Source organism: Triticum aestivum, chromosome 1B, assembly GCF_018294505.1.
Source record: "Triticum aestivum cultivar Chinese Spring chromosome 1B, IWGSC CS RefSeq v2.1, whole genome shotgun sequence".
Taxonomy (NCBI): domain Eukaryota; kingdom Viridiplantae; phylum Streptophyta; class Magnoliopsida; order Poales; family Poaceae; genus Triticum; species Triticum aestivum.
Window position 1 is genome coordinate 562,310,968 of NC_057795.1, and position 17,129 is coordinate 562,328,096.

Below are 17,129 nucleotides of genomic sequence, written 5' to 3' on the forward strand. Positions count from 1 at the left end.
TTGAACATATTAGAGTATTATAGGTATTTATATAGGACATATATAATTATATATTTTAAAAAAATAAACGGGCCGTGCCGTGCCGGCCCGCGTGCCCAGCCTCCAGGACCAGGCACGGCCCATGGCATGCCGCGTGCCGGGCCTGGCCTGTTTAGCCCAGGCCGTGCCGTGTCGGGTCGTGCCGTGCCCGCGTGCTACCGGGCCGGCCCAGTTAGCACGGCCCGTTTGGCCAGCTATAGTTGTGCCGTGGCATTTGTCCCCGGACCAAGGTCGTGCGTTGTGCGTTGGAGTTGACCCAGTCTCATTCGTCTCGCCCGCCCCCGGTTTCCGTTTCCGGTTCCATCCCGAGTTCCGCCTCCGGTCTCTCCTCCGCCGGCGCAGGATGGCGGCGGCCGCGGGCACAGCGAGGCAGGAGGGCGCGGCGCCCAGGGTGGGGCTGCTGTACGACCAGAGGATGCTGGCGCACGCGCCTGCCTTGAACACAGAAAAGGAGACCCCCGAGCGGCTACGCGCCATCTGGCGCAAGCTCGCCGCCGAGGGCGTCACCTCCAGGTACGCGCCGCCAGCGACTCTCTCAAGCGAGAGCAGCGCCACCTCGTGCCCCCCCTTTTTTTTTCTGCATACGGTTCCGTGGAATCGCCGGAGATAGATGGGATGGGAGGTCCTCGCGCGCTCCCGCTGTACTTGATCTGTTTCCTGTTACGACTGTAAATCTGCACGATTATGTTTTGGTGTTTGAAGTGCCCCAAATGGTGAAGGGCCTGAGAAAGGGGGGAGAGAGTATAGATCCTTCATACAATAGGTTCAAACATGTATGCACTGTAGCGCTGAAAGCAGCAGTCCTTCTGGTATTTCTGCAATTTCGGGTACTCCAGCCCTTCCTCGTGTACAGTAACTTGGAATGTCCATTGCTTGCATTACTTTGATTGATTACATTACATTAATAATTGTATGACTTTGCAAGGTTCTGTGGCTGTAGTGTGACATAAGTTTCTTCAGACAATAGGTTCAAACATGTATGCACAGTAGTGCTGAAAAGAAATAGAGTTCTGGTATTTCTGCAATTCTTGGTACTCAAGCCATTGCCTGTGCACAGTAACCTGATGCTACTAGAGTTAAGTTTGAACATTGGCATTATGGCTTCTGTGCTGCCCACTGTTTGCATTATAGGTTCAAACATGTATGCACTGCAGCTCTGAAAGGAACAGAGTCCTTCTGGTACTCCTGCAATTTTGGGCACTCCAGCCCTTCACTTGGATGCCTGCAGGCGTCCATTTAAAGAGGAATTGAAGTGGCTCATTTACAGGGCCAAAAGGAAGGAGTATAGTGGGTCAAAGCTTTCAGATGAACCTAGTTCTTCCTCCATTGTACCTTTTGTATTTTCTGTTCCTTGTTTGTTTTCACTAGGCCTGTATAGCTCTTTCGTTTTATTTCCGAACTTTATTTTGTAACATTTATTTGAAAATCAACAAAAATACGCAGTAGAGTCCTGCTGTTTGCCTTTAAAAAAGTAACTTGGATGCCACTAGAGTGAAGTTTGAACATCGGCATTATAGCTTCTGTGCTGTCCGTTGCTTGCATTACTTAGATTGATTAGATTAATAATTGTATGACTTCGCAAGGTTCTGTGGCTGTAGTGTAATATAAGTTTCTTCCAGGTGTGTGGGCATGAGGGCGAAGGAAGCCAAGGAAAAATATATAGCCTCTGTCCATGCCCGGAAGCATGTAGATCTGATAAGGAAAATCAGCTCGAAGGATAGTTCCGATCTGAAAAAGACTGCTAAGAAATTCGATTCCGTTTACTTCAGCAAAGGCTCCTCAGAGTCTGCTTTCCTTGCGGCTGGTTCTGTCATCGAGGTAATTTCCGTTTACTTTTCCTACATTGCATATGTACGTTCACTAGTCTTATACAGCAATTCTGGTTCCGCTGATCCTGAGTGCTGACAAAATGACTCGTTTGGCAAGTAGGTTGCTGAGAAGGTTGCGGCTGGTGAGCTGAGTTCTGCTATCGCTCTAGTCAGACCTCCAGGCCACCATGCCGAACATAGCCATCCCATGGGATATTGCCTCTTCAACAATGTGGCAATTGCAGCTAACTACCTGTTAAATGAAAGGGTGTGTATTTGAAACTTCCCTGTTGAATGTTCTGTTAAGATCAATATGTGCTATTTTTGTTTATCATTTCCTCTGTAGGAACAATCATATCAATTTGCTATGATGTGACCTACTGAGAACATGGAGTCATTTTCTGACTTACCTTTTTCTGTTGCAGCCTGACCTAGGTATCAACAAGATATTAATCGTCGATTGGGATGTTCATCATGGAAATGGCACGCAGAACATGTTTTATAATGACCCTCGTGTATTGTTCTTTTCAGTGCACAGGTATAACACAACAATTTGGCGTTGCTTTGCTATTTTTGTTTAGACTTCAGACTTTGCTTCCGCAAACATGCAATCCACTGTATGTATACGCATTAGATATAAAGAAGAAGTTTTAGTTGAGACTTTAGACTAGCTTCATAACCTTCACGATATGATATTCGTGAAACCGTGGTAGTTTTGTTGCCTACATTTTTATGGCTTACTGCTTTTTGAATGGATGTAGGATGCTGAGAGCGTTTTCTTACAGTGGATCTCTGCAGTTCATAGAAATTTAGAAACTCCATTTCTTATTTACATGGCATTAACAAACTCATTTTTGATATTAGTGAGCTCACCTTACTATAATGCTCTTGGATATTGTACCTGTAATGATCGGGATTAAGTCTCCTCAGTTTTGTTGATCCAGTTGGGCTGTATAGCACGACCTAAATGCTTGAGCCCAGTTTGTGATTAATGTGCCATGGAACCTATTAACTATTAATCCGTTGTCAATGGAAGAATCTATAACAGATAACTTTATACTGTAGGCTTATTCCTTTTTCTGTTTCATCATGGTTTTACCATTTTACTTCCTATGTCGACACTACTAGTATTGAAATAGCCTGAATTATCTGTTCTAAACTTCTAATCAACATAGTATGGTTACTTTATTTGTCATTTGAATTGTCACCTGCCAACCCTTGATTTTGGTTATAGTATATTAATCAATTCATTGTGTTTACTTACTATTGCTATCTGAGTTTAGTTTCCCATACTACGGTTCATGTTTACATTAGAAAGAGGTGTTTGTAATGCAACTTCAGTGCTTATGTTTGAAAACTGAGTTGTACTTGTTATACAACTCTTGCTCTAATATGTTTGATTTATCTGCACTGTTATAGTCTAGAGCATCCAAAATACATGATATTGATATTTATTCTTTCTTTCTCTGATATATGTGAAAAGTTCTAGCCTCCCAGATCCAACGCCGAAACTCCTTCTAACATTGTTCTAACTAGTGTCAAAAAACGTCTTACATTATGGGACGGAGGGAGTAGTAGGTACTAGGTAGGTACCTGAGGAGAAAGCTGCTGTTCTAACCGCTTATCATTTAAGTTTACATACATGTTACCTTAGCTGATGAATCTACAGATTGTGTAACTTGCCATCTTTGGTAAAGGCCTCTCCTAGAACTACCCAACCAATTCTGATCGAAATCTCAAATTTTCACAGTTGTTCCATTGCATTCTGTTGATCCTTCAGTAATGTGTAAACTATTATTCCAATGTTTGCTCTGTAGATATGGTTATGGAAGCTTCTACCCTTATGAAGCGGATGCATCACACGTTTTCATTGGGGATGAAACTGGTCGAGGGTACAACATTAATGTGCCCTGGGAGCATGCGAAATGCGGTGATGCAGATTATGTTGCTGCATGGGACCATGTACTCCTTCCTGTTGCAGAAGCATTTGATCCGGATATAATATTACTGTCTGCTGGGTTTGACGCAGGTAGACAACTGGAAAATTCTTAGAAACTATCTTGTCCCTAAAATTTAAACATCTAACTAATCTAGGCATTCAAATGAAGCCTGACTGTTGCTATATACTGGCATTGTAGTTTATTCTATGGACTAGATGTGCACTGGTTCGAGTACTACACCTGATATACCTGATTTCCTTTTTGCGTGACAAATGAGATCTTCACTGAAGATATTTTGACAACCGCTGTGGCTTTGTTGTATTATATTGCTATTACATGCCAATGGAATCAAAACTTCTGTGTCTCATATGACCATGCATGTTCTTGTTACTCACTGGTTTTGAATATTTTCCCTGTTTCTTTTTTGCTAGCACTGGGTGATGATATGGGTGATTGCTGCATCACTCCAAATGGATATGCACTGCTACTAACAAAGGTATGCATTTGCAGGTTTGCAGCAAAATGACCTTTTATTAAACTCACTGAACCATGCACTCTCCTGGTCTTAAAAACATTTTTCATTCTTGACCTTGGAGTTTGGATGTGATAGAGTAGCGTTTATGTTATTGCCACAGTCATTCATTTTTGTTGTCATGCTTTGGTGTTACCTGTTAGAAAATTTTCATTTGATCCCATCAATTTATTAGTATTCCTATAGTTTTTTTGGACTTTCTACTCAGCTGATCGATGCTTATGCCTGTCTACATTTTACCTGCAGCTGTTAGGTTTTGCAAAAGGAAGGATTGTGATGGCCCTTGAAGGAGGTTATAACCCTGAGTCCATAGCAAACTCAGTTTGTGCTTGCGCAAAAGTATTGTTGGGAGATAAATTCACACTTAACTCTCCAGAGATGCAACCATTCGAATCTACATGGAGAGTCATACAAATGGTAATGGTCTGCAATGTACTATTTCTGTCTAATTTTGGTCTCGCTATGCGTATCTGTAATTTAGTTCTCATTCCCCCTCACACTGACCAGGTACGCGATGAATTAAAGACATACTGGCCTGTTTTGAGCAGTAAGCTTCCGGAGAACGTATCTTTGAGGAGTACGCCCTCATATATCCAGGTGAATTTCCTCTTTCTATTTTCTTCTTCTTGGGGACTTGAGTTGGGGCCTGCTTGGTCTGACCTCCGACTAATGAATTGTGCTCTTATGTATGAGATGTGGATCGCTCTGTTCCAGATCCGTTTGCTGGGAAACTTGACACCATCTTCTCTTACTTTTCACCAACATGTCATGACCACAGTTGCAGCTTTCAAACCACATTCTTAATGGAAGATTTTCTTTTTGTTCCAGGGTTATAATGAAGCACCATAATGTAGCCCAATTTCATAGATGAATGCATGTTCACGAGTGATGTGGACTGTATTACACAGCTCAGTTGATATGCTATTTCCATATTATCCGCAGGCAATCCATACTTGATGAACCTTTTTTTGTTGTTGTGATCAATGCTTCATGTGTATACTTATTCTGAGGTGCCTATCAACTTTCAAACTCTTAACTCTTGCAAAAGAACATACAGAGTTATACAGCTCAACTATGTTTGTACTCTGCACTTAAATTATCTTGTGCCAATAGTCTCACATTTGATTTACTCCCTCCGTCCCAAAATAAGTGTCTCAACTTTAGTACAACTTTGTACTAAAGCTAGTACAAAGTTGAGACACTTATTTTGGGACGGAAGGAGTACCATTTATGCATCTTGATGCATGGAGGCTTACTGTATAGCTGAGACGATCAATAGGAAATATTAACCTGATGGTGGAGCCCTTGAATAATTTCTCTTTCTTGTTTTCCCCATTGGGGAATGAACAGCCATGCACTTCCTCTGGTTCTGAATCTGATGTTTTTAGTACGATATGCTTGGAGATCCGCATTGTCAAAAGTTCAATATTTGGTATGCCAGCTTTGGTTCAAACATGTGGAAACCAAGATTCTTGTGCTACATCGAAGGGGGTAAGGTAAAGTTGAAAGCACATTGTAATTTATATATGGCAAGGAACATTTAGGTTCCTCTATTTAAAGTTTGTAGCCCGTCGCTGCATTCATCACGTCATTGATTTCTCGGGGAGATTTCAGTCGGTGCACCCCTTTCAGTTAATGTAACTCAAATCACTTATGGAGGGTACTTTTGTACCTTCCGCACAAATCGGGAATAAATATTTGTCCACTCCATGCATTAGTCTGTTACGCACCGGTGTATCAATTCAATTGGGGAAGCTGCTGCCCGGAACAATAGCAGCTCACGCTTGCTCCACGACGTTCGAACAAACCTTATCTAGCCCATGGCTCTTCATGCCTTCCTCGCTGCTCCTCTTAGTTTGTTTGATCTGGCACTATGTGAATCACAGACGTCGACCTGGGGATCGGTGTCTATGAGTGCAAAGCTTCACAACCATTCGCTAGCAATGACCAAAGAGATTGATGGCCTATTTGATTCGCAGGATTTTCAAAACAAGGGAATAGGAAAACACAGGATTGTAATGTCATGTTCATCTCAATCCTACATGATTTTGGGTTGTTTGATTGCATCATAGGAAAGACAAATTATTCTTTCAAAGAGGTTTGAGTGGATGGTATAAATCCTATGGGAAGTAGTACAAATAAATCCTTAGGAAAAATTCCTATAGTTTCAATCCTATGAATCAAACAAGCAACATAGAAAAAATTCCTAAGGATTCTAATCCTCCAAAATTCCTATGAAAATCTCTTGAATCAAAGGAGCCCTGAACTGACTGTGGCCCCTTGTTGTATCTTTCACTCCTGCTTCTATAAGGGGAGAGGAGGGGGGCAAGCGTGATGTAAGGAGATGCGGACGGGCTGAGATGAGGTTGGGCCTGAAGGTGGGCTGTATGAGTTGCACCATGCTCAGTACCCCTCGTCGAGGTGGAGGGGCTATGGGCGAAAGCTTTGGCCGGCGGCGGGGGGGGGGGGGGTACCGGCGGCAAAGGCATCCTAGGCATCTTTATCCTCCTTGGAGGCGTTGCCGAAGAGTTCGTCCCGACACCAGGTCATTGTGGCTGGTAGTAGGTTCCGGTGGCTATTGGCGTGGCTGGATCCCCTCCCACGGGGTTTAGTGGGGTGGTGGTGTGCAGAGCTCTTGGCAAAAGCTTTGTCCAGACGCGGGGTCTTGACGCTCGTGGGCGCCATCTACTTCTTGGAGGCGTTAACGAAGAGCTTCTTCACTCCTACCTCGGGTCGGGGGGGGGGGGGTTACCGGCGGGCGGCGAAGGCATCCTATCCTTGGAGGCGTTGCCGAAGAGTTCGTCCCGACACCAGATCATTGTGGCTAGTACTAGGTTGATGGTATGAGTGTATCATGTTTTGGTTCACATGACACAAGCCCACGAAGAGGTACCATGTGGAAGATGTGCATCATACATTTTTTTCGGGAGATCCTCTATCCCCTGTGGGGTACTGGTGGTGTTGCTTTCCTCATAACCACATCTACGTTTTATTGATCCTTGAATTAGGTCTGGGTGGAACATAATCTCTCGTCAGTGCTCTGATTTCATCATGAATTTCTCTTTTTACAGGCTTGAGCAGTTCAATGACACGTTTGAAGAGAACTGTTTAGTGAAGGATATCGGCGAAGATGGAAAAATCAAGTCTCCTGGCTCTCCTTTGATTCGCTTGTCTGAAATAGACTCTGCCTCTTCACAAAAAACTCTTCATCTTGAACCTATTAAGGTTGGATTTGCTGCTTTCCACATCAAGCACACGCTTATCCTCCGCATAGAATTTTCTATATGTCTATAAATAAATGAGAGTTAATGTCGCATCGTTGGAAAAAAATGCTCTTAAGTGCGACTGTCCTGGCAGCACTTTGATAAAGGACACTGCCAACCTCTTGTGTGGCCATCACTGGTAGAATCTATCACTCTTACAGATTAACGCTAATGCCTGCTGTAATAGTTGATCCTTTGGTAAGGAAATGCCATGTCCTGCCTCTTTTGTCTGTCGGGTTGATCTGAAGTTAGAAGTAACCTGGGACTGATGCCTAGTCCAGATCGCGTTTGGAATGTTACCTTGGATTTGAAGCTCTTTTGACATCATCACAACAGTGGAAAAAGGTCTTGTCTCAGTACATTACAGACTGAAAAGGATAAACTATTTTTTCTTCTGATAATGCCGCTTCATCCATAGCCATATAGCTGACACTAGTTGATTTTCTAAATAAATCTGATGCTAGTTATATTTTCATATCAGTGGATCATTTCTGCAAGTTATTAGTTTTTATTGTTCATGTTTGTTATGCAAATTTCCTACAGGATATCTGGTACTCCACGTGTAAAACCAATGTACTCTTATCTTGAGAGGAGGATGACGTCCAATTTTAACTATGACGTAAGCTCCAGTGTTCACTTGGTAAAGAAATTTCTTGTGGATACTATCCAAAGCACTACTTGAAGGGAAGCAGTAAGAACACAGATGAAGATATGTCTTTTGGTGGATGGTGTGAAATTGTTTGTTTCCCTGCAGATAGATGCCCCTCAACAGCTGTTGCGCAGGGGGACCCCCCCCCCCCCCCCCTCACCTATGCTATTCAACATTTCTGTACATGTTTTGCAGGAATTAATTCATAGAGCTAAGAGAGCTGGGTTAATTAGAGGGGTAGTTCCTTGTCTAGTAGAGGGAGGCGTTAATATGTTACAATATGTTGATGACACAGTACTTTTATTAAGAGCTGACAAGGAAGAGGCCAAGGTGTTAAAGAACATTTTATGCTTATTTGAGCATCTTTCTGGTCTAAAGATTAATTTTAATAAGAGTGAGCTTTTTTGTTTATGATAGGCTAGTGGTCACATTGAAATATGTAGAGAAATTTTTACTTGTGTAGCTGGTAGCTTACCTGGGCATCCCTGTGCATAGTGTTAAGCTTATGAATAGTGATTGGAAAGGAGTGGAGGACAAGATGGAAAGGAAACTAGGAGCCTGGCAAGGAAGAATGATGTCTTGTGGTCCTAAATTAATTTTGCTGAAATCCTGTTTGAGTAGTATACCTTACTTTATGATGTCTATGTTTCCTATTCCTAAAGATACTCTGCGTAGAGTAGAATATTTTATGAAAAGACTTCTATGGCAGGATAGTGATGAATCTGACAAGTACAATTTAGTGAAGTCGGAAAAGGTTTGCCAACCTATTCATCGGGGTAGGGGGTCTGGGCTAGCTGTAATGTATAGGTGTCTTTTGAGTAAATGGTTATGGAAAATAGAAAATGATGAAGCTTTGTGGCAAGATATGATTAGAAGTAAATATTGTAATGAAGAGTCCTAGTCAGCATTAAGAGAAAACCTACGCAAGTCTCATTTTATGAGTGGCATCTTAGACTAGAAAAGAGTATTATAAATTTTGTAGGACTCTTGGGAAGACTCTTGGGAATGGCAAAACTACTAGATTCTTGGGAAGACTCTTGATTAGGTAATGTTCCACTGTGTAGTAAGTTCCATAGATTGTATAATGCTAACACCAGTTTTAGTACTCCCTCCGTCCCAAAATACTTGTCATTGAAATGGATGTATCTAGATGTATTTTAGTTCTAGATACATCCATTTTGATGACAAGTAATTCCGGACGGAGGGAGTATTACTGTAGCAGAGGTGATTTGGGGTTGTTGGGATAATGTCAAATTTAGGAGGAGGTTGCTAGGTGATTTGGCTGAGCAGCAGTTGCAATGTCTCTGTGAGGACATGGTTCTAAGTGAGGAGAGAGATAAGTGCGTGTGGACTTTAACTACATGTGGTGAATTTACCGTTAGATCGATGTACCTGTTGATCAAAGCTTTGCAAGTTAGATGTCCTTTTAGAAAATTATGGTTTATTAAAGTACCTCTTAAAATTACAGTTTTCTTGCGATTGATGTTTTAAGAATAGTATATTATTGACTAAAGATAACTTGACAAAAAAGATGTTGGGTATGAGATGAGAAGTGTTGTTTTTGTGAGGCTAGAGAATCTGTGGATCACCTCTTTATTCACCGTTCTTTGGCAAAATATGTATGGGGAGCAGTTAGTTATGCTTTGGGGGTATCCATGAATTTAGACACTGTAAAAGATATTTCTCTGTGGATCATGAGATTTCCTGGTAAGATGAGAGGAGTAGGACTAATGGCTGCAGGGGTAGCAGCGATAATTAGGGGCTTAGGGCAATCTGGAAGGTAGGAATAATCCAATATGCTTTAGAGATATTTATCCGTATGATCCGAATAGCGTTATTGCTCAAGTTTCTTGGGAAGACTCTTGATTAGGTAATGTTCCACTGTGTAGTAAGTTCCATAGATTGTATAATGCTAACACCAGTTTTAGTACTCCCTCCGTCCCAAAATACTTGTCATTGAAATGGATGTATCTAGATGTATTTTAGTTCTAGATACATCCATTTTGATGACAAGTAATTCCGGACGGAGGGAGTATTACTGTAGCAGAGGTGATTTGGGGTTGTTGGGATAGTGTCAAATTTAGGAGGAGGTTGCTAGGTGATTTGGCTGAGCAGCAGTTGCAATGTCTCTGTGAGGACATGGTTCTAAGTGAGGAGAGAGATAAGTGCGTGTGGACTTTAACTACATGTGGTGAATTTACCGTTAGATCGATGTACCTGTTGATCAAAGCTTTGCAAGTTAGATGTCCTTTTAGAAAATTATGGTTTATTAAAGTACCTCTTAAGATTACAGTTTTCTTGCGATTGATGTTTTAAGAATAGTATATTATTGACTAAAGATAACTTGACAAAAAAGATGTTGGGTATGAGATGAGAAGTGTTGTTTTTGTGAGGCTAGAGAATCTGTGGATCACCTCTTTATTCACCGTTCTTTGGCAAAATATGTATGGGGAGCAGTTAGTTATGCTTTGGGGGTATCCATGAATTTAGACACTGTAAAAGATATTTCTCTGTGGATCATGAGATTTCCTGGTAAGATGAGAGGAGTAGGACTAATGGCTGCAGGGGTAGCAGCGATAATTAGGGGCTTAGGGCAATCTGGAAGGTAGGAATAATCCAATATGCTTTAGAGATATTTATCCGTATGATCCGAATAGCGTTATTGCTCAAGTTTCTCACTGGTTGGAACACTGGGCTGGTTTGCAGAAGTGAGGGGGGGTCCGAGAATTGCAAGCCAGAGGAGCAAGACTGTTGTGGCAAGTTGCAGCTGAGATGTACAGCCGAAAGAGAGGATGGGCGACACTGGTGCTGTGAATGGCTGGAAGGAGTTATCTGGGAGCTTTTTGATGACTCGGCTGGGTTGTATGTTTGCTTCTGCTTTTGGTGGTTGTTGTTGGACAATTCTGCAATGCGGTGTTCAGAGCCTAGAAGTAGGGCATGCGGTTTGTTCTACTGGAGCCTTTGATAGTGCAGGTATAGTGGTTTTGACACTACATTGAGTGTTATTTCGGGAGATGGTGTTGTTATGTATATGGTCGAACCTGATTGTGCTGGTTGTTTGCAAGTTAACCTGTTGCATCATTATCGATTTCATGATGAATGAAATTGGGAGCGATGCCCTTTAAGCCGAAAAAATAAAAGCTGTTGCGCGGCACAAATGCCATTGTTTCTTGCATCTGAGACCTACTCCCTCTGCCACAACCACTCAATTGGCTGGCAGCTTCGTTGGCGTCCAGGTCCAGCTGCTTCCCTTCCACGAGTACCTTGATCTGACTGACTATTTTCGTTTGGAGTTTACGCTGGTTTGAACACTGAGAAAGTTCCATCTAAACGCATTTATGGGGTCATGTATAGGCACGGAACAGTTTTAAGCGACGCACATCAGGACGCTCCCATCCTATGCTACTTACTAGTGTAAGCACATTTTACAGGTCACAGGCGTGCACGGGAGAGGCTTGGAGAGACGACCTGGCTACTGAGATCCGCGTAGTCTGCTTGCTTTGGTCTACCACTAGTACATGTTTGGTTTATGTCATAGATGGAGACTAGCACAAAAAGAAGAAAAATAGCCGCAAAAGGGAAAGGAAAAAAAAAACAAAAATAGTCACAAAGGGGAAAGAGAAAAAAAAGGGAAAGAAGAAAAATAGTCGCACAAGGGGAAAAAAACAAAAGGAAGAAAAATAGTCGCAAAAGGGAAAGAAAAAAAAAATCCACTAGAAGGAGGGCTCGGAAAGAGGAAAAAAAGGGAAAGAAGAAAAATAGTCGCACAAGGGAAAAAAACAAAAGGAAGAAAAATAGTCGCAAAAGGGAAAGAAAAAAAAACAAAAATTCCGCTAGAAGGAGGGCTCGGAAAGAGAAAAAAATAAAAAAGGGAAAGAAGAAAAATAGTCGCAAAAGGGAAAGAAAAAAAACAAAAATTCCGCTAGAAGGAGGGCTCGAACCTCCGACCTTGTGGTTAACAGCCACACGCTCTAGCCAACTGAGCTATTCCAGCTTGGTGGCTATGAGTCGTAGGTTATCTAGATAATCAATGCTTCAAATAGATGGTTAATGGATGGTAACAGGAACAAGCACCGAATCACCATGATTCATGGCCTAGGCAGCGACGGCATTGCTCTCTTCCAACTGGCCCGAATCGTGCATCTGTAATAAGAAAGAAAACCAGCGTGACCTGATCGCGCTTCCTTGTCCAACTCACCGAACAGCTTCATGGCCAAGGGTAAAGACCTTGCCCAGATGTTGCAAAACTCCTGGTGATTTACTACAGAACAATATGGACATGGTATATTCTGCTAGGTTTGGTTGCCGTTGGTGTATCCGTTGAGCTCAGCATTGGTTTCACTTTCAACCTGCCGAGAGCCTGAGACGGGCCCCCAAGAAAACAGGTGACGGGACTACTTGTCCTGGGATGTGTCACCGAGGAGCAGTTGAACTGATGCAATCAACACCAGTAGGGTGTCACTCTGGATACACTTCACACTTAAGTTTTGGTGCACCTACAACACAACCTTGATCTAGCTAGCGATGTAACCACTTCAGCTCACCAATCCTCAGCTGTGCATCAGCTAAGCAGGTGACCATTTTTAGCACCTAATCCCTCCGTTTCTAAATACAAGTCTTTTTAGAGATCTCAATAAAAGGTTACATTTGTAGAGATTTCAATATATACTACACAAATATGAGTCTTTTTAGAGATTTCAGTAAGGGGCTACATTTGTAAAGATTTCAATATATACAATATATTGAAGGCTACATTTGTAGAGATTTCAATATATACAATATACGGAGCAAAATGAGTGAATCTACACTCTAAAATGCGTCTATATACATCCATATGTAGTCCATATTGAAATCTCTAAAAGATGTTATATTTAGAAACAGAGAAGTACATAACTACATTCGTGTACGTGAAAGCAACAAGATGGACAACGTGTACAGCGACAGCGTCATCAAGGGGCCAAACCGGCAAACAAAGCAACATGTCAAGAGCAGCAACGAGTATAATTGCAAGGTTTCCAACACAGGCGGCACAGAAACAGCAGCATCAAGTCAAATGCAAGGTTCCAGCTTTCCAAACCAAGGTAAGGTACAAAGACAACAAGGGTACACTCCCAACATCACCCGCCCTCACTTTGGGGCATTCATGATGCATCACAACAGTATCCCCCGTCTTTCGGGGTTTCCCCGCTGACGGCGGGCATACTGCACTACAAATACATAAATATGAAGAAGAACATACACATCACCAAGATTACGGACAGACGGCACCGACACAGACAGGCTCACATCTTTAGAGGCCTACTTCTTCCGAGTACCAGGTCCTTTCTGGGGGAAATGCAACCACCAACCAACAGCTTGCGCTTTCATGGACGAAGGACGGAACAGATCATTGTGAAAACATCTTCCACAACTTACAGGGATGATATTTACTAAAAAGAACCACAGAGCAACCACAACCATGTTCCGAAGCCGATCAGGCGTCTTCTGTCTTGCACAGGTCTAGCAGTGACAGTGTCTGCAAAATTGAGATGAGAATGTTCAGTCCACAAGTCTTACTCAAGCATCTATTATCATGACAGCAGCTGGAGTAAGGTATATATACCTCTGCTATGGAGAGCTCCAGGCGGAATTTAGGACCATCATAGTGGTGCAGCACTGGCCTGAAAGCATCCTCTTCCAAGGCCTTGCAAAGCCTTCTAATGCGGATCCTCACCTGATATGATGGATGAGTATGTCAGATCATGTAAAACAAGCTTGATATTCTATAAACAAGCCTAATATTTTATGAACAAATGTCAACCTTAGAAATTAATTACCTGTGCTGGGAATCTGGATTCACCTTTGCACTTCTTATCTTCCCAAGCAGTGGGATCAATGTTTGATCCTCCAAAACTGGCAGCCTGAGACACAAGAAAATCTGATAAGAATGCTGAAGAACAAGCACTATAATCTGCTAGATTTCAACCGAGATGCATGTGCATTTGGAATGGAATTTTGAGAACATGTACGCTTCTAATTTCAGCCGGGCAATACGGGAAGGGCCACATAAGCACGTTTGGCTAATAGGGAAATAACATCAGGAGAAAGTTGGCTTAGAAGCACAGGAATAAATTTGGTAGCCTACCATGTTTTATTACAGCTAGAAGAAAGAAGAACAGGAAAGTTCAAGTTCTTGATTGCATATGGTAGAGTATCTAGACCACCAGAATGGCATTTCCTATTTAATTCAGTTCCAAGAAAACACTAGCTAAAACTTTTCATCTAAAAGGAAATTCATAAACAGCACATAAAGCTATCCATGCAAATGATATAAGCATTTATGTATGACAAATAGAACTGTTACAAGGTATTCATGAAGAGGCTTGCAATTCCATTCGAATAAGGAGGCTTGTGGTTATTAGAAAATGAAACAATCGCACACCTCAAACACCCCATGTAGCTGATGGGTCGTGTAGTTGTAGAGGAAAAGAGGTAGACCAGGAGTGATGGCTCGGACTGAATCACGATATCTTGCTGGCAAGCCTGCAGAACAGAACAAACCATGAGTAACAGAGTAATTTACATATAACTGTGCGAGATGGAATATGAAATGATTTACAAGGATACATAGTAGCACATACCAAAAAGCTGTCTCTTGAGATCCTCCTGCATGGTATCATTGTTGCAGACAAAGATGTATCCACCAAGAACTTCATTCCTCGGTAGCATCTCGCTTGTTGGCAATGTTTTGAAGCGCTTGTCAACAGAGTTGTTGTTGCTGTTGCCTCCATTGTTGTTGTTACCACCATTGTGTTTGCCGTTTGTTTCCTTCCCATTCTGATTATTGGGATATTTGTTGACCCCAACATTCATCTTGAACGAATTGACATTACCGTTGTTTCCCTTGGGGTACATCGGATTCATGTTATAGGCCATGTTGCGGAAAGGGTACTTCATGGCAGCCTCGTTCATCTTGAGATCATTCATCTTAAGATCCAGGTTCATCAGGCCAAGATTGAGGTGGTCCATCTTGTTGTCTTCTTGGTGGTAGGATAGCTTATCCCATTGCTTGACATCAGGGACGGTGTTCATCCGTGCATACTCAAAGTCATTCATCCTCTCAGCCTTTGACTTTGTGATCTCAGCAAGCTTTGATGTCATGAGAGACCATTGGCGGTCCTCCACCACCTTTGATTGCCCACGGAACTCATCTCCGAGATGCCACAAGTTGTCCATAGCTCAGTTCAAGCTCTCTGCACGCAAGAAAGGATTAACATATATCAGGTGACAAACAACACTGGTAAAAATATCAAGCTTACGAAAAATAAATGCACCACAGGACATAATGATATTGGAGCAACTTATCTCCCAGACAACTCAAAAATTACAAATAACTTCATGCATGTTGCAATTATAAGAAAATAATTTTTTCAGAGCTGCTATCTAACTTCAGAATCAGACTAGACCGCTACTTCAGGAAACAAAATGCTGAGCTACAAACCTATATTTACACCTCAACGAGCAATAAAACTGAACCCAACCAAAATCAGCGAGAGAACTTTTTGACAATCAATAATAGCCCACCAAGAATAGTGCATCCAGGCGGGCAAGTTTCGACAGCAACAACAGGCTGCCAGAATACGCTGTCCCCCTTCCGTCCACGCTCTAGCCCCTCTAGCCCTAAATCCTGTTGTACTTCTCCCATGAACACAATCCACACTCCTCGCTTTCTGATCCCGCGCTGATGCGCTACCATCGCTCAACTATGATCATACAAACTCTCTACGGAACAAATGGAACTAACACTGACCATTTCAATTCATGCTCATGAGTCATGACGACTATCAACTTAGACCAAGCTTCGTAATACCATAAATCTATCTTTCAACCGCACAAAATTTAAAAAAATTCTATACACCAATCCGTCACCCAGAAGGACGCCAAATCACAACTATCATCCAGATCTACGAGAGCTTTGAACCGAATTTCGCGGAACGCTACTCCCCAAGCCCAGATCTACCACCCCTTCCTATCTGTGGCGGGGCAGGGAGGCAGCCTGGAGTCCAGGAAGGGGGCTCAGGAGTGCGACACGCCAGGAAAGCGAGGCGCGGGCGGAAGGAACGAGACCGCGGCCGCGACGGTAGCGCCGCGTGAGGCGAACCGTGCGAGGCCAGGCGGGTGCGGCGCCGCTACCGAACATGCGAGAGGTGAGAAATGGGGAAAGCGGAAGCGCGTCGTCGGACGCTACGAAGCGGAACAAAATACCAAGGCGAATCTGGCGGAACCACCGTCCCCTACCCAACGACCGCGCCAAAATCCACGGCCGAAACGCCGGCGAGATCGCATTTCGGGGCCTCGGAAGCAAGGAGATCGGAGGAGAGCCTCATACCTGCTCGATTCGGCGCCGGATTCCGGCGGGGAGGGCGCTGGATTTGGGGAAACTGCTGCGGGGAAGGGGAAGAGGAGGATAGGAGTCGGCTCGGCTGGCTTGGCGTTGGCTCCCACTTCGCTCCGCCCACACAGAGTCCACCGGTCAGAGAGATTTGAGAGGGTGAGGGAGGTGAGCTGTCCTGCTGGATTTATAGGAAAGTGGTGGCGGAAAGAGGCTCCGGGTTGCGGGTTATTTACCCGGCGTGCCACTGGTGGGGCAGGGGGGCGGTCATTTGTTTGCTTTGGTTGGTGGTCGGCCTCGATGGTTGTTGCTCCGGTTGAGCGGATGCCGTTTGTAGAACCTGTTGGAAAATGCCAGAAGGTTGTACCTAGGAGTATATTCTGCAAGTGTTTGAATTGATAGATCATGCTTAGCTGCTTAATTATATGCAGATTTGTTTTTCATGTTGCGGAGGAATCCCTGGGTTTGAATGGGCCATTTGAGTATATGATTGACGTTAAGAAGATTTCGGTTATTATGGTGGATTC

At 43.1% G+C, this 17,129-nt stretch overlaps 2 protein-coding genes and 1 non-coding gene across 14 annotated transcripts; 1 reads left to right on the plus strand and 2 right to left on the minus strand.

Moving 5' to 3' along the window:
• The first annotated feature begins 275 nt into the window (after nucleotides 1–275).
• LOC123138381 (histone deacetylase 5) lies at nucleotides 276–11,371 on the plus strand. 12 transcript variants are annotated; one of them, XR_006469054.1, is made up of 12 exons: nucleotides 276–552; nucleotides 1,659–1,857; nucleotides 1,969–2,115; nucleotides 2,273–2,385; nucleotides 3,665–3,876; nucleotides 4,219–4,283; nucleotides 4,566–4,736; nucleotides 4,827–4,916; nucleotides 5,670–5,815; nucleotides 7,391–7,927; nucleotides 8,126–8,201; nucleotides 10,938–11,371. XR_006469054.1 is itself a non-coding variant. In XM_044558359.1 (12 exons), the coding sequence occupies exons 1-11, from the start codon at nucleotides 383–385 to the stop codon at nucleotides 8,168–8,170; spliced, it is 1,512 nt and encodes a 503-aa protein (XP_044414294.1). In that variant the 5' UTR covers nucleotides 276–382; the 3' UTR covers nucleotides 8,171–8,201; nucleotides 10,938–11,371. The 12 variants fall into 12 exon arrangements, 6 of the variants coding, with proteins under 6 accessions (XP_044414294.1, XP_044414301.1, XP_044414291.1 ...); XR_006469053.1 differs by lacking the exon at nucleotides 10,938–11,371 and having other exon boundaries at nucleotides 7,391–7,780; nucleotides 7,864–7,927; nucleotides 8,126–8,593; XM_044558359.1 differs by having other exon boundaries at nucleotides 7,391–7,544.
• A 780-nt stretch (nucleotides 11,372–12,151) lies between these two features.
• Nucleotides 12,152–12,225, minus strand: TRNAN-GUU (transfer RNA asparagine (anticodon GUU)). Its single transcript has one exon. It is a non-coding gene; the product is annotated as a tRNA-Asn (tRNA).
• A 1,050-nt stretch (nucleotides 12,226–13,275) lies between these two features.
• On the minus strand, nucleotides 13,276–16,846 carry LOC123138418 (B2 protein). The gene is made up of 6 exons (XM_044558393.1): nucleotides 16,600–16,846; nucleotides 14,852–15,463; nucleotides 14,653–14,753; nucleotides 14,048–14,131; nucleotides 13,834–13,944; nucleotides 13,276–13,746 (listed from the first exon to the last, which is right to left on the minus strand). The coding sequence occupies exons 2-6, from the start codon at nucleotides 15,444–15,446 to the stop codon at nucleotides 13,705–13,707; spliced, it is 933 nt and encodes a 310-aa protein (XP_044414328.1). The 5' UTR covers nucleotides 15,447–15,463; nucleotides 16,600–16,846; the 3' UTR covers nucleotides 13,276–13,704.
• Between the last annotated feature and the right edge of the window lie 283 nt (nucleotides 16,847–17,129).